The 16300-nt window shown below is 46.0% G+C and overlaps 1 protein-coding gene across 1 annotated transcript in view; it reads left to right on the top strand.

Moving 5' to 3' along the window:
- Window positions 1-16300, top strand: part of IMPDH2 (inosine monophosphate dehydrogenase 2) — a 336137-nt gene that overhangs the window by 180759 nt on the left and 139078 nt on the right. The window contains exon 10 of the mRNA XM_078661802.1: window positions 12375-12518. Coding sequence (XP_078517928.1) covers window positions 12375-12518 — 144 coding nt within the window. The remainder of the gene's footprint in view (window positions 1-12374; window positions 12519-16300) is intronic.

Raw genomic sequence — 16300 nt, 5'->3', positions numbered from 1 at the left:
GACAGAGTTGCTCAAATATTAACCCAGCCCGTCCCAGGAGAATACAACATGCTTCAATGTCTACCTTGTCCGTGTGAAAAGAGGAGTCTGGGGAGGCTGCCATGAAACTAATCGCATGTGGGGCAACACACCCAAGTACTGCTTCTGTCCCCTGCCTCCAGTCCCTTCTCCACTTCTCCAGGAAAGACGTAGAACATGAATGTTTGTCAGTCAATGTAATACCTGCAGTGGTCTTCAATCAGACACCTGAACAGGACATTTAGGCTAACTGCTAAAATGGGGTCTGTGCATCCTAAAGCCCTTGGCCATTAATTTAATTTCTGTGCTTCCAATCTGAGCCCAGGGTCCTGTAAGTTGAAAAACCTACTAATGGAGCAAATACTCTCAACCTTTCAGTCTTTGTGTCTCTTGCAAGCAGTTAAGTGAATTGATTTTGCATAAACATATGCAGCAGATCTTTAGAAGTATGAGTTGCAGAGCAAGCTTTGGAGAAATGCAATGGGAAGGTTTTGGCTAAAGCTACCAGTAGACTGAAAACCATAAAACTGCGCGTTTGTCTCTCTGACTTTATTGTACACCACACTGCTACATGCTGCATCCAATAACACAATAACCGCACCAAGGTTGTCGCTATGCATGATATGGAAACACTTCCCTAGTAAGGGTCAAAACAAAGACCGCATCCTGCCAACCTCACACTACACGGTCAAGTGTACTTCACTTCAGTGCTCCACATAGGGGTAGTAAGTGCTATATACATGCTGTAATGCAATACGTCTGCAATGCCTTTTGATCTGTAGTTATTGAGGATCTCTTTGTTCTCGTGTGTAATGGTTATGCCACAATTGCACTAGGTCTGGATTTTAATGTATCATTGTTGTAGTCCACTTTTTTATATGTTGGTTGGCTGAGTGACAACTTGTACCTCCCAACCCTTTCAGTAGTTAATAATGAGTGTTAATTAGAACCTTGTTGCCAAGTGTCCCCTGTTGCACTGTAAGGGAAATTAATTTTCTGGTACAAAAGCCCTAGTCACATTTTATGATCTTGAATATCTCTTCTTAAAACCTAAGGAAAATTACTCTGGTGGGTCCCTAAAACGTAATTAGAGCTTGACTGCCTCATGCATTATGCTGCAGTTGATTACATTATTTTAACAAGTTGTCCCCCAGTCTGGTTATCTTATACAGTGCTTAAGCTATGTCCAGCCTGTTTCTAAGTGTTTCTGGGTTTCCTGATTCTGTGGTTGGAAATTTGGCACTAAACCTAATCTTAAAGACATTACCACTAACATTTCCTCCAAGAAACCTTACATGGGAAAACCCACATAAGATTTATAGCCTTGATGCTAATGTGAACTATATTTTATATAGTTGCTCTTCTAATGTACCTTGACGTTTCACATAATACATCTACTAGTCCTTCTGGGTAGCATTTTTTTCACTGCCACAACCAAATGCTTTCTCACAACAACTGGCTAAAATCACAGCTGAGATCCGGAATTCCTTGTAATCTCTGCTAGCTTGCTTTGCTACCTGTCTTTGATAATACATTTAATGACCTGTAAGATGCTGATCTGGCAAATGTTCTCGTCAGACTTTACCTTCCCTACAAGAGTTAATGTCCGACAGGCCAGAGTAGATTTGATATTTGAAAAAAAGGTTTCAGCCATTGACGACATTAACTAAGAGTAGCCTTCCGTGTTCGACATTTGAAATCCCTGCAGTAAGTCTCAAATTATAACTTTAATTGAGTACATTACACGGAGGATGCTTGCTGCTTTATTTAGTGAGTTGGTGATTTTGACCAGTTGAGTCCTTTATTAATATGTCTGCATTAAATCTTTATATGGTCCTCTGCTCTAGGCCCAGTACTAAAGTGGCAAATTAGTAAGTTAAAAAGTGCAACACGGTTTACTTGATTTTTCAAGTGAGAAATCTATTTAATAAAATAGTGCATCCAAATGCGGTTGACCCAACCCGCTCACCCGCTCTACAAAATGGATGTGGATTTGATCCTTTATAGGAAATCTTGAAGCAGGTTCTTCTCTTATTTTCGCTTTCCTAGTAAATTTCTGACTTAAATAGAATGTCTGTCCCACTTTTTTCTTTACGTGTGCATTTTTGTGTTTTCATTGTTTAGCTGCTCCAAAGATCCCTCCAGACCTAAAGTCCCACAGCCCCAAATGTTGTTCTACTGTCACGGGCAGTTATAGTAAGTTACATGCCCCTGTTTCCAACCCTCGTTCTGTGCCTGAAAGCAGCATTTTGGTTGGCTGTTTATTGTCCTGCTTGACTTATAACCAGTTTAGTTGTAGATGCACTTGGGGTTTTGTGCCTTTGGATACTGGTTGGCTTAAAAACAAAGTAGTAACTTTTTTATTATTGGAAAGCAGGGTTCAGAATTGTGCTCTAATTACCTCACCAAATTGCCAAACCAATGCTTATGATCAGTCATACCTGCAGCAGTTGTTGTAAACATTGCTCACATTTCAGTGTTCATATATTACTATTACTTGTAAGTACCAGTGTTCTGCTGCCTAAATTGTCCTGAATTTGGCTTTCCTGAAGTAATCTTATTTTAAGACTTTATGGCAAAATATAGTTGAATTGAAACAAGTTTGAAATGGTCCTTAGTAATGTAATCTCTAGAAAATGAACTTTATCATGTATTTGCATGCTAGCGATGCAAATCTTCTAGTTTACTTTAGAAGCATGTACATTTTGAACCCTGTTTTTGGGTGTGTCCCACACCACATTTCAGTTCTTTGGCATCTAGATGTTTTGACTTGTTAGTGCGAAGGGCTGTTACAGAAGATCACTATCTGCCTAGTGCTAAGGGGCAACCTCCTGGTGCTGGTCTCAAAATGATCACTAGATTCTAATGACTGTTTATATTTGTTTTTGATGTAAGGATGGGGCTGTGCTGGACAATTGTAAGTCATTGCAATTCTTCCACGTCTTTTCTAGGAATGGGATCCTATGGTTTTTGTAGGCATGCAGTTTAATGTACTTTTTACTTTCACAGTGATTAATGCAACACCCAAGTATCTTCAGTGAGACCATATTTCCGAATGTTCTTTGCACTAATGCACATCACAAATTTGGATTGTGAATCTGGTTATGCCCCCTACTAAGAACGCTAGAGTTTTTTGTTGTCTATTTTTTATTTTTACTTGGAGTAAAATCCCAGGCTGTTCACTGGCCTAGAACGCCACATTTGATGGTTAAACTTGACATGAACCCATTTTTTTAATTCAGCTCAGCACAGCTCCTTTTGGCTAATAGGATATATCTTGAGTTCTAGAACAGTTTTGGGGTTTACTCCAAGACTTTCAAAACCCCATGCGTTAAGACTGAAGTATGCATTTTGATGTACTAACTTGCATGATCATTTGAAATATGCATTAGCTGTGATTTGTTTGAAACACTCCAATGCATTTTCGATTGGTTAGAGTCCCGGAAATAAGTGTCAACTAAGCTTTTTAAGAGATCTACACATTTCCTCTGCCACATTAGTACTTGCTCTCATTGCCTAATATTTTTTCAAAATTATATTCTCTACTTGTGTATTGATCAACACGTTTAACATATGCATGTGAAATCTTTGAAAGACCCACTCAGAAAGCTACACTTCGCCAATTACTGGCATTCTGAGAATATTGATCAGCTTGCTCTCAAACATGAGATTCTCTCTGATATTCCTAAACTATCGTATACGTCTTCATGTGAGGAATCCTGGAAAGCCATTTAAAAAAAATACTTTTCAAAACTGAAAAGGTTTTGAGTGTAGAATGAGCATTAAGGACGCAATATGTTGATCGTTTTTATTTTTTTAAGCCAAGTCATATGATACGTTACATTGGAAACGCCAATTTGTGCAAAATTGCCACTTCAAGAATTCCAAAGGTTTGAGTTGTCACATCATGCACTGCATGATATTAAAAGCCTTTGGAAGTTTTATTCGAGAGAGGATCCTTGGGGCAGAGGGTGGATGTTTACGAATTCCAAAAAATCCCCCATGATGACCAATGACAAAGCATCCATACCATCATAGGATCTGCTTGATCTTCAAACATTTCAATATTGGGATAGTTAACTGGACTCTAAGTGGAGGACGTAGTGACACCTTTGGCCGATCAATAAGGCAGTAAAGCCTGCACCATAGGATATCCGTTTGGTGCTGCAACAAAAACCGTATTGCTTGGCAAGTTTATGGAATGATCTCCGGTTAACATCTCTGTAAATGTCAGAAATCCATTTTTTTTTTTTTTTTTTTTTTAATGAAGGCAGCATGTGCTGTTTTTCTCCTGCTAGAATGAGCCTCCGGTTTGCCCAAGGTATCATTTAGCCTTCAGGAGACTTGCAGTAATGTTGGATACTAACCTTATAGCTGTTGTATGAGAACAAAGGTCCTGTATGTTAACCATGTAGTTAATGTGGCTTGGCCATCTTCAGATCTTTGACCTGTCCAGTTAGTAATGCAGAGAACTTTTTAACATGCAAATTATGAAGTAGCCTTTCTGCTGGACATGATGAATTCATACAGGATGTCTAAATGGATTTTCGCTGGTTAATGTGGAGATTGGATTGTTTTTGCAAGAAAAGAGCAAATCCATAAAAAGCCTTAAATACAGTGTACTGTTTTTCGTCAAAGATGTTTTTTATTCGAAATTTTACGCATACAATCCATAAGCATGAAAATCCAATGATATCGTCATGAGCTCCCACGCAGGGGAAAAGAAGGCACTAAAAGTTGATAAATAAACAGAGTGCAGCAGTCACACAAAATCAGCTCAGACGCCTGCGCAGAAGCCAAATGAAGGGTACAGTTGCTTAACAGACAGAGCGTTTCCATATTACGAGGCCTGATAATAGTGTGTCAAGACCACAACATTGCCAACCAGATGGGCGAATTAGCTGCAAACGCCTCCTAAGACCATAACAACATCAAATCCAGAGAGTGTCCCCAGAGTGCCACAGAGGATTGAATGTAGCGCAATAGGGCGTGTCCCAACTTGGGGCACCCGGGCGTTTTATGGATGGAAACTATACGACAACCAAAGAAACAAGAAAACAACCCCCCCTTTACCCTCCCCGTGGTGGCGGCACTAAACAAATTGTCAAGCAATTGGGCTATGCTTCGAATATTATCAATATTGAAAGAGATGAAGGGCTCTGATGGACGGGGGACAAACATGCAGAGGGGACGCCCCGCAAAAGGAAGGAAACCAGGGGTCCCCATTTAAATTCAAAATTCTTGTAGTCCTCTCTGAATATATCGGCCATGCGCTCCAGGCTGAGCAATCTCCAGAGCCGAAAATGCCAAAGGGAAATTGGCGGGGCCTCCCTCCTTCTCCATGCGGCTGCGAGCGTGATCTTGGCCGCGCCAATACAGAGCCACATAATCTGTTTGTCAGCTCGGGGCTGGTGTTCCAGAGCGGGGTCACGAAGTCCCAAAAGAATCCCTGCTATAGTGGTGGGGATAGGGTAGCCGAATATGTCCTTCATTTGGGCAAGAATTTCTTCCCAAAAGGGGCGGATAGTAGGGCAATCCCACCAAATGTGTCGGAAGTCACCCAGCAGTCCGCAAACCCACCAGCATCTGTCTGAGGAAGTGGAAAAATCTGTCCAGTTTGGAGGGGTGTAAGTACCAGTCCATCATAGTCTTAAGGTGAGCCTCTCTAAGGTCGGTGGAGTGGTTGAAGCGGGAGATGTCGGTCCAGAGGTGCGACCATTCGTCCTCAGAAATTGAACGCTGGACCAGGTCTTCCCACATTGTCATATAGCAAGGACGCGGAGCAAGTGCAGTCTCAAGCAGGTGATTATAAATAAAAGAAATCACCCCTTCCATAGGACGTTTTGGAGAGGAAGGCTTCAAATTTTGTAAGACCAGGTGTGAGGGCCCAGTGCATCAGCTGCGTGTAGTGATATCGTTCCGCGTTACCTAACTCAAATTCCCTTTTACATTCTTCTAAAGTAAGGGGTTCAAAGTTGCGAAATAAGTGTATGAGAGCAAGACACCTGCTTTTTTTCCATGCCTCAAAAGGCCCCTCATAGTGGGCTGGGGGGAACACTGGATTGAAATTAATGAGGGTAAGGGCGACGGGAAAGAGGTCCATCTTTCGTCTCCAGAGACAGCATCCCAGACTTTCAGAGTGGTCCGTGTAGGAGTACTGATATACGTGTTTGGGGGTCTGTCCTTACGAGGGCGCCAAACCAAGTCCCAGATAGTTCTGCCAGTCACACTACAGTCCATGTGTACCCAGTGCTTCTCAGTCTCTCTGGGACCACTCAACCAACACCCTCAGTTGGGCCGCTCTGTAATATAGCTGGATATCTGGCAAGCCAACCCCCCCTGTAGCCCGGGAACGACGCAGAAAAGTATAAGCGAATCGAGCTCGGCCACCCTGCCATATAAAGCGCAGGATCATGGACTTCATCCTCTGAAACAAATCACGATCCAGCTCAATAGGTAAGGCTTGAAAAAGATAAAGAAGCTTGGGCAGGAGGGTCATCTTTACAGCGTGAATGCGACCTAACCATAATAGGAAGAGTGGCTTCCACTTGGCGAGTGCCGCTTGGATGCGTGTGAGGAGCGGAGGGAAATTAGCCGCGTAGAGCCCGCGGACAGTCGATGTTAATTGAACCCCCAGATACTGAATAGCTGTGGAGGCCCAGGCATGCGGTGTAAGGGGTCGTAAATTAAAAACCGCCTCCGGTGAAAGCGTAAGATTCAATATGAGTGATTTGCCAGCATTTGTTTTAAAGCCCGAGGCCCGCTCATAGCGCACAAGTTCCACTTGTAGGCTCTGGAGAGAGGTTTCTGGCTCCGTCAGGGACAAGAGCACATCGTCTGCAAATAAGGATATCTTATGGGGCTCCCCGTGAATGGAATGCCCTGAATAGCAGAGTTGTTTCTAATAGCGAGCGCCAAGGGTTCAATACTTAAAGCAAAAAGCAGGGAGGAGAGAGGGCAACCCTGCCGAGTCCCTCTGGAGTGTGGAAAAGAAGGCGAAGGTACTCCATTAACGACCACCCTGGAGCTTGGGAAGCGATAGTTAGCTCTAATCATGTTAAGAAATATGGGGACAAAGCCGAATGCCGTGAGTGTATGGAAAAGGAAAGCCCAGTCGACCCTGTCAAAAGCCTTCTCAGTGTCCAGGCCTACTAGAACCGCTGGAATGTGGCACCTATTAACCTTCTCTATGAGGTGAACGATCCTACGGGTGTAATCGTGTGTCTGGCGGCCTTTATTAAAACCTGGCTGGTCCGGGTGGATAAGAATGGGCATGAGATCGTTAAGGCGCTTGGCAAGAATAGAGGAGTAGAGCTTCGCGTATAAGTTTAGAAGGGCTATAGGTCTATAAGAGGCGCAGGATTGTGGGTCCTTCCCAGGTTTGGGGATACCTGAAATCACGGCTTCAGACATAGTGCCAGAGGTCATGCCGTCTTCCGCCATTTTGTTAAAGAGCGTAACCAGATGGGGAGATAGATCAGGGGCAAAAGTCTTATTAAAAAAAAAAAAGCCGTGAAGCCATCAGGCCCGGGAGATTTATTGGGCTTCAGGGCTTTGATAGCGGAGGTAACATCGTCAAGGTGATAGGAGTGGTGAGGACTTCATTCCATGCTTCCGAAACCTGTGGCAGAGAGAGCGATTGTAGGTACTCCTGTTGCGCCGCCTCCTATAAGGGGTCACCTGAATAGAGATCCCGGGAAAAAAGACCCGAAAATAGCAGCCTTATCTTCGTCTTTATGCACTACCCTCCCAAGGGGATCCAAAATTCCACCAATATATTCCTTCTCACGTTTACCCCTCAGCTGTCGAGCTAAATGTTTATCCACTTTGTTACCTGGGTGTACGAGAGATGGCGCAGTTTAAGAAGGGTGAATTCCGCTCTATTAGTATAAATGGCCCGCAATTTGCCCCGCACCGCCGTAAGCTGACGTTGTGTGTGCCTCGTGGGGTTGGCTTTATGAAGCTGCTCGAGGGTGGATAATTCCGTTTCCAGCGCTTCCCGTTCTCGAGCGCGCTGCTTGTTCAGAGCAGCATTGAGGGCAATACATTCACCCCTTAGGACAGCTTTCAGAGCATCCCAAGTTGTAAACTCTGAGGTGTCTTCTGGTGGATTAGCCTTAAAAAAAAAAATCAGTGATGGTGGATCGAAGCTTGGTGCACGAGTCCTTGTCGCGAGTGAGGGAGGGAGGAAAATACCATTTGGGAGCAGCCGGCGTGGAAACCCACCATTTAAGGCAAACAGTATACAGGCTATGATCAGAAACTGAGAGGGGGAATATCTCAGCGTCCTGCAGATCGCCCTGAAGAGACTGGCTAACGAAAATATAATCCAACCGGGAGTAGATGCGATGGACATAGGAAAAAAAGTATAATCCCGTGCCTGCAGGTACAATACACGCCATGTATCTAGAAGGCCCAGGTCTCGTATTGTCTGCTGCGTGTGCCCTGAGAAGGAGCCTGCGTCTGCGTGCTGTGAGTGGGAGCTATCCAGATCTTTCTGCCATATTAGGTTAAAGTTGCCCATTAGTATCAGTTGGCCCTCTATGAAGTCCATGAGTTTCCCCATAAATGTGTGTAAGAAAGTCGTCTGACCTACGTTGGGGGCATATAGGGCTGCAAAGTTGCAAAGGCGTCCCCTCAAGCGTCCCTTGACCAAGACCCACCGGCCATCCTTATCTGTTTGAACCCCCAGAGGTTGGAATTGAATAGCCGCACAAAACATTATGGCCACCCCCGGTGCTTAGTGTGTGCTGAGGATCAGTATATTAGGGGGTAGAGTTTATGCTTGTGACGGGAGTCATCGGGCCTAGCTAAGTGAGTCTCTTGCAGGGCTACGACGTCTAAGTGGTGGTCCACAATATATTTCCAAACCGTAAGCCGTTTCTGTGGTGAATTAAGGCCTCCAGGTTGCCACAGTGACCGGCATCAGGACACCAGGATAAGGACAAACATCCTCAAAAACCTGTTGAAACCCCTTACCTCTCCACCCACAGAAGCCCCTAAGCCTGCGTCTGCTGTACCGATACACAAATCAAAAGAGCCCACAATGAATATCATTAAAAGGCCGCCACATCCAGTGAGGGCACGTAGTCTCGCATCCGTGTGAACGACACTCGTAGGCCCTCAGCGAATGCCCCTACGCGAGCCCGGCACCCAAGTAGAAGTGGATGGTGCACCGAGAGAGAGGCCTCCGGACGCCTCGGGAGTGGGGCCACTCTCCTCCGGTGGAAGGCCCAGGATTTCCAAGCTATCCTGCAGCTCGATGTGTTGCCGCTTGTTTCGGTACTCAAAACTGAGCCCAAAGGGGTATGTCCAGCGGTACCTGATGCAATCTGCTTGCAACTTGGTAGTGACCGGCCGAAGTGTTTGCCTGCGTGCCAACGTAAAGGGAGCGACATCCTGATAGATAGCACAGGAATAGGTCTGAAAGGAGATGGAGTCCTTTGCTCTAGCCGCCTGTTCCACAGCTTCTTTGACTTTATAGGAATGGAACTTTGCCAAAACGTCGTGGGGCCTCCTCTTATCGCCATTCTGCAGGGGACCTACTTGATGAACTCTGTCGAGCTTTATCTTGAGCTTCTGGGGGCTCAGGATCTCCGCAAAAAGACCTTCTACAAAAGCTTCTAGGTCCAGCCCCTCCGCGCCTTCCTCCAGGTCCCTGATCCGAATGTTCTCCCTCCTCGCACGGTGTTCAAGATCCTCCACCTTAAGTTGCGTCTGCTGCAGTTGTTCCTTAAGGGTGTGGATATCCTCGCGGAACTCACCGGTCAGTTGCCTGTGTTCCTGATGTTGCGTCTCCAAATCCAGGACTCTAGTGCCTACCGAGTCCACGTCCTGCTGGAGAGAGGTCAACCGGTCAGACAGATCCGCTCGTAATTGATCTATGGAGGACTTGATGTCCTGGCAGAGTTCGGCGCGGAGCTCTGATTTAAACTCTTTAAGCATGGTCATCCGGTCAGATTTCGAAAGAGCCATGGTTGCCTTGTCTGTATCCGCCCTGAGGGCCGGGCGCTTGTCAGCGGTGGAGAAGAAGTCCGATACTTTGCTGGTCGCCTTGTTTGTTCCTTTCTTCGGCGGCATATGGAGGGGCCCCACGCGGCCCAGCAGCTCAGAGCCTCGTAGAATCGCCCCCCGGGTTGTGTCGCCACCACAGGGGAAGGCGTGCGGAGAGTCCCACCCCCAAGCCGGGCTCTCACCCTAGGTCAATGAAGGGGCCACTCCGGGGTCTCCACAGGTGTCGGAGAGGAGGGGGTCCGCACGGTCGCCAGGTTAGAAGATGGTCGCCACGTACTTAGTGGGAAGCATGGTCACAGCGACTGCCTGAATCCGGCCCAGAGGCGTGTCCAGAGAGCCCGGGCCCCCAGATGGTGCAGAGGGCCTCAATCGTAGACTGGAAGCCCGGGTCAGCGCCAAGGGGGGGGCAGTGGCGAAATCCCCGTGCCAGCGTGCCTGCTGCTGGTGGACTCCCCTGGGGGGGTCGTGCGAGTTAAAGGGTATGTTAGATGGGGACTCCCCGTCCCAGAGGTCCCCACTCTTCTGGCCGCAGCGTTGGGAGGAACCAAGTGGGCAAATCTCCATGTCTCCCCGCAGGCACGCTCTACCTGGGTTCTCAGCCATCCATTTGCAGGGAAGGAAGGCGCTCAGGGAGCCGCACCGCCACGAAGAGGCCTCGTGGCCGCCATCTTAAAATCAGGCAGGGAAGTGCAGGCTGTTCCACAGCGTCCGCCGAATCACCAGTCCCACCACACTCGTCCCAGAGCTCACCGCCAGTGCCCCCAGTGCTCCTATGCCTCCAGCTGCCCACCGCAGACACCGTGTCGATCCTGGGGAGCCACACGCTGCTGCTTGTTGTCGCTCAGCGCCGCACTCCGGCCGCCATCTTAGCTCCTTTGGGATCCCCCTCCAGAAGCCGAGACAGTCATGCGGGGACCTCGGCGGCCGGTAGAGAGTAGCAAAGCTTCCTCCACCAGTGCCTCACATAGTCAGCCGTCAGTAGGTGCCTCTTGCTGACCATTCTGTTGCAGAAAGATGCCCAAAAACGGCGCAGGACAGCGCACGGACCGGGAGCCGAGACAGGTTACGTCTGCTCGGCCATCTTGCCCGCCCACGCCCCAGTGTACTGTTTTTGAGTTCTCCGAGCTTGAAGCCCACTGATCCAATGCTGTAGTGATGCCCACTAAAAAGGCAACTTTCCAAGACTGGTGTTGGAAGTCAACCTTTCTCGTTGGAGGAAAAGGTGGTCCTGTTATTTTAAATACCAAACTAGCTCTTCTGTGAGAGGTTTGCTTAAAACTTTGCTTGGTGTTCTAAGGCCTTAAGGTAACTTTTCTCAGGCATTGTCAGAAAGGGCGCATACAAAGTACTTTTGCAGTAAGTGCTAATCCCAGTAAAATGTACTTTAATAGATGCAAACTGAAAGCCAGACCTAACTAGGTAAAACTATAGTGGTATAATGTATATCTCAATGACAAGTTGTCTGTTTGATTTTATGAACATCCGACGTAGAACCTCATCCATTTGAAGATTGGCAAGGTTCTATTAAAAGAACATTTTGCTTCCTTGTGGATAGTCCTCTGGAAGGTTTGGCTCTTCAGGTGCTGAGAAGCCAGGCCTTCAAGTTTTGTAATGAACCCCTAGGAGTAGAGAACCTTTCACAACATCCTGATAAGGCTTCGGTGCAGATACAATCTTATAAGTAGAACGGTGGACAGCTGAGGATTTAGGTACCACCAGTGGTGGAGCTATTCTGGAGCAATGAGAATGATTCTCTCCTCGTGCGGCTGAAATTTGGGTCTTCTCTTTTGGATGTTGAGATCTGTGAGAATACTAAACAAAACCTATTTTATTAATCATACCATTCCATGTGAAAGGCATTCTCAAGAATGAAGGTTTTGGAAAACCGAATTCATAGTCCTTGCTTCTTGAATTTCCTTATATAGTTAATTAGATGGTGTTGAAGACAATTGGCTCCTTTTTTCCCTTCAATTGTATTTAATTTTGAACATTTAAAGATTATTTCAGAGATTCTGCAGGTGCACTGAGATTGATTTGTTTATGAATTCAGAGAAAATGCCAAAGATGAAGCACTTAGTTTTACAAGTATTAACCTATTTTGAACTTTTCCTTTCCCCTTGTGGACCTTCTAATTATACAGAAGCTCAGCTATTTATACAATTTGGGTTACGTTTTGTATCCGGAACCATATACAACTTGCCTAATTTCTATCATCATCATCAACTGCTGTTTGTCCACAACATTCTCCATGAAAATTGTACTGGCGACTTACAAAATTTGTTGTGCAGTGAGTTTAAAGAACAGAACATGTTTGTCAGCTTTGCTCTTTTTCCCCAATTTAGTGTTGGCATGTGGCAGACCACAGGCCACTGCTGTGTACAAGGTCTCGGAGTATGCACGAAGGTTTGGAGTGCCAGTAATTGCAGATGGCGGGATTCAGTCTGTAGGACATATTGCAAAGGCTCTTGCTTTAGGGGCTTCCACAGGTATGTTATTCTGATTGTGAAACCTTAATTTGACTGAATTGTTTGCTGTAGACTTGGCATTAATAGTAACACCTGTATTTCTTTTTGAAGCTTGAATTCCAATTTGTTTTTTTCACAATATGTAGACCGGTTAGAAAACGCAAGAAAATATTCCTACAGATTTTTGAAATACAAGAATTCTCACTTAAAGAAGCCTTGTGCTTTCATTCGTCTTGGTGAAACCTTAAGTAGTCTGGTATGGTCTGAATCTTAAACCAGCCAATGCCCCTGAGCAGTCTGATATTGCACGATTATTTCCACTTTGTTTGTACATTTCCTTCACCTCACCTGTAGGTTTTGACATTACCATGATTAGAAGGCAGTTCATCCAGGGAATTTCACATAGGTGGAACATGATTACATTTCCAGACATTTAGTAATATAGCCGCCACTTCTTGACACAGATAGTAATTGCCCCAGGAGAAAATAACAAGCGTTTGCAATGCAATAGGTCTAGCAGTTACGCAAGTTTAAGCTATTGGAATTGTAAATTACAATGTCTTTTATTTTTTTTTAAAGAAAAGGCATTATTTTCAATGCCAATAGCTCAAACTCGTGTCAATGCGAGACCTATTGCATTTTAAATGCTTGTTTAATTCTCTGGGCGACTTCAGAACATTATTTCCTTGAGCTGCCTTCTAAAACTAGTAACATTAAGCAGTGATTCATGTGCTGTAAGATATCTGTATGTAACCTGCATGTTACAGGCTCTCTTCACAGCCTTTCATCTTTTCACAGTAGACCACAATGAATACTGCCTCATCTGGTAATAATTACACTTTTTAAGCACCAATGTACAAATCCTTTTGTGATGTGCACTGTATAAACAATCACTATAGAAGTGAGCTAAACATTCACACCGTTATTTACATGACATCAGGTTAACCCCATTGATTCAGTTCCTGCCTATAATTCTGTTACTTACAGACACAATATTTAATATTGCCTGTAATATGAACTGCTTTCCAGAATAATGACATTACTGCCTGCTTCACAATAAAATATACCATCTGTCTTCTTTTTTTACAAGCCATGCGGCACAGCATCGGTTATGCTGTTCAGCATGGCTTGAACCCTTTGCAAAACCAATAGTACCAATAGACGAGGCCTATTGGTTTTGACAATGCTTCCTTAAGCATGTCGTCACTGGCACATGTAGTTCTTTAATAAAATTCCACATTCTTTCTGTGCAGGGAAATACCATACCTCGAAGAAATGTTTCCTTTTTCTAGGCTACCATTAACGATACATGTATTAAGCATTGACGACATACAACTTCCCATGTTTGTGCTATCCATAGAATGAATGAATAAAAACACAAAAATGTGGTTGACAGGATGCGGCATGTTAGATGAGGGGGCAATGCAGGCTGCCAGTTAGTGATCTACATCGGGAAAATAAATGTTAACCTTTGATTTGTAAACAGTAGTGCACAGACTGGAACTGTAAGGGAGCCGTTGTAAAACGATATTTTGACTTTTTGCAGTTTTTGAAGTTTTAGATGGCACAAACTCAACCCAAAAGCGTTGTGGCAATTTACGTGACCACTTTCCACGAGGTCAGACTCTTGTTGCTTTCCGCACTGAGAAATTAAGTGATTTGCCCATAATCACAGGATGTTGAACAATGCCGGGAATAGAACCTTGTTCTCCACATCCAAAGAAAGCCGTGTCCGACGATAGGCGCAGCTCATACTCTGGGATGAGGAGGATTCCCCAATTTCATTCTGTATGTTAGATTACACTGACTGGATGAAGGCCGGGTATCGCGGCAGTTGCTCACCTGCCTCAGGCCTCCTGAGCTGATACACTGGGTCAGCATTAATACAGCGGCCGACTGCTGTACCGGATCCCATGGGTGGGAAGATGCCATCAGTAAACCTACAAAGACTGGCCTGTTTACTTCTTCACAGTCTCCAAAATTACCGCCGAGCCTGGAAACAAAAAGCTGTCTCCGCGTGCACATCTCCTGTCTGCGCAGGCACAGCGTGCAGGAGACCGGGGGGGACAGGAGATGTGTACGCGTACACATGACCTGTACGCGTGCACATCATGGCGCGCGTAAATGCTGACGCCGTGCAGGGTTCCTTGAAGCTTCCGATATGATTTGGAGCAGACGAGTGAGGGAGGCAAAGTTAAAGCGCGTCATTCGCGCGCTGTGTTGAAACGCCAGCTCTACGCAGGGACAGGAGATGTGCACATCTCCTGTCCGTACGCGTGCACATGTCATGTCCGTACGCGTGCACATGTCCTGTCCCCGATTACTTTCACTGCACACATTTCAAGGTGAAGCCTAGAATGATGTTATCCAGTATTAGGGTATCTTTCATAGATTCACATGCCTGAATCTTTCCCCGTCGCCGAGGCGGGAGTCCCACGGTACATAAAAAAGCAGTGCCAAAAGTAAATAATAGTAGTAGGCCCTAAATACAGGCCTGAGGCCTAGATTGCAGTAGCCTATCTACCTCATTATGCTGAAAAGACCCAAGTTTTTGTCACAGCCAATCAGCTGTCAGCACCCTCTAGAACCCTCTCTGCAGAGCCAGCTCTCCTCAGATTTTCACTGCACGTCGTGTGGAAGGGAGTCTCCCTGAGTGCCAGCTCAGTTTTTCCTTCAAAGATGTCAGAGAAGAAGGCCTTGTTCAAGCCTTGCAGGACATGCGACAAAGAGAGTCCATGTTCATGATCAACATAAGGACTGTATATATTGCCTCTGTCCTTCTCATGGGGCCCAAAATTGTAAGATTTGCCGTACCTTCCCTTCTAAAACCTTGAGGGATAGGGAGGCTAGAGTCTTGTTATGGCTAAAATCTTCTAAGGATGATGATGGAGCTTGAACATCAAGTAAAAGAGCGAGATCTCAGGAAAGAACATCAAGTGAGGGGAGAAAACATTTTAAAACCTCCCACTCCACTCCTGGCTCTACTCAAAGGTCTCCTCCAGCTTCTTCAGGACCTTCTATCCTTCAGGATCCTAAGAAGCATAAAACCGTGAGTAAGACTTGCTCTGTCTCTTCAGCTTTCACTACAATTACATCTTCAGTTCCTTCGTCGACGGCTACTATGTCTACTACTGCTATTACCCCTCCAATCCTGTCAACTAGGATTTCTATCGTCACAAAAAAGACCATCGTCGACGAGCCGTCAACGAGAACCTCGTCGTCGAAGCATTCATCGAAGAAAACACCGTCGACTACAGCTTCGTCGTCGACGAAATCATCATCTGTCGTCGACGATGACCCCCTCGACGATGACCCCCTCGACGATGACCCCCTCGACGATGACCCCCTCGACGATGACCCCCTCGACGATGACCCCCTCGACGATGACCCCCTCGACGATGACCCCCTCGACGATGACCCCCTCGACGATGACCCCCTCGACGATGACCCCCTCGACGATGACCCCCTCGACGATGACCCCCTCGACGATGACCCCCTCGACGATGACCCCCTCGACGATGACCCCCTCGACGATGACCCCCTCGACGATGACCCCCTCGACGATGACCCCCTCGACGATGACCCCCTCGACGATGACCCCCTCGACGATGACCCCCTCGACGACTATCCCGTAGAGTCCGTCGACGATGTCTCCGACGAAAAAGAAGAGTTCAGTACCATCTACAGCATTGGCAACGATTTCAAGCGCATCTATTGCTGGCATTTTCAACTCCTATTGCTTCCAAGAGCTTCCAACTTCGCTCTTTCCAGAGACAGGAGTACTCATATATTTGGCCACTCAC

The sequence above is a fragment of the Lissotriton helveticus genome, chromosome 9, assembly GCF_964261635.1.
Source record: "Lissotriton helveticus chromosome 9, aLisHel1.1, whole genome shotgun sequence".
Lineage (NCBI taxonomy): Eukaryota > Metazoa > Chordata > Amphibia > Caudata > Salamandridae > Lissotriton > Lissotriton helveticus.
This window is presented reverse-complemented; position numbering and strand designations above follow the sequence as displayed.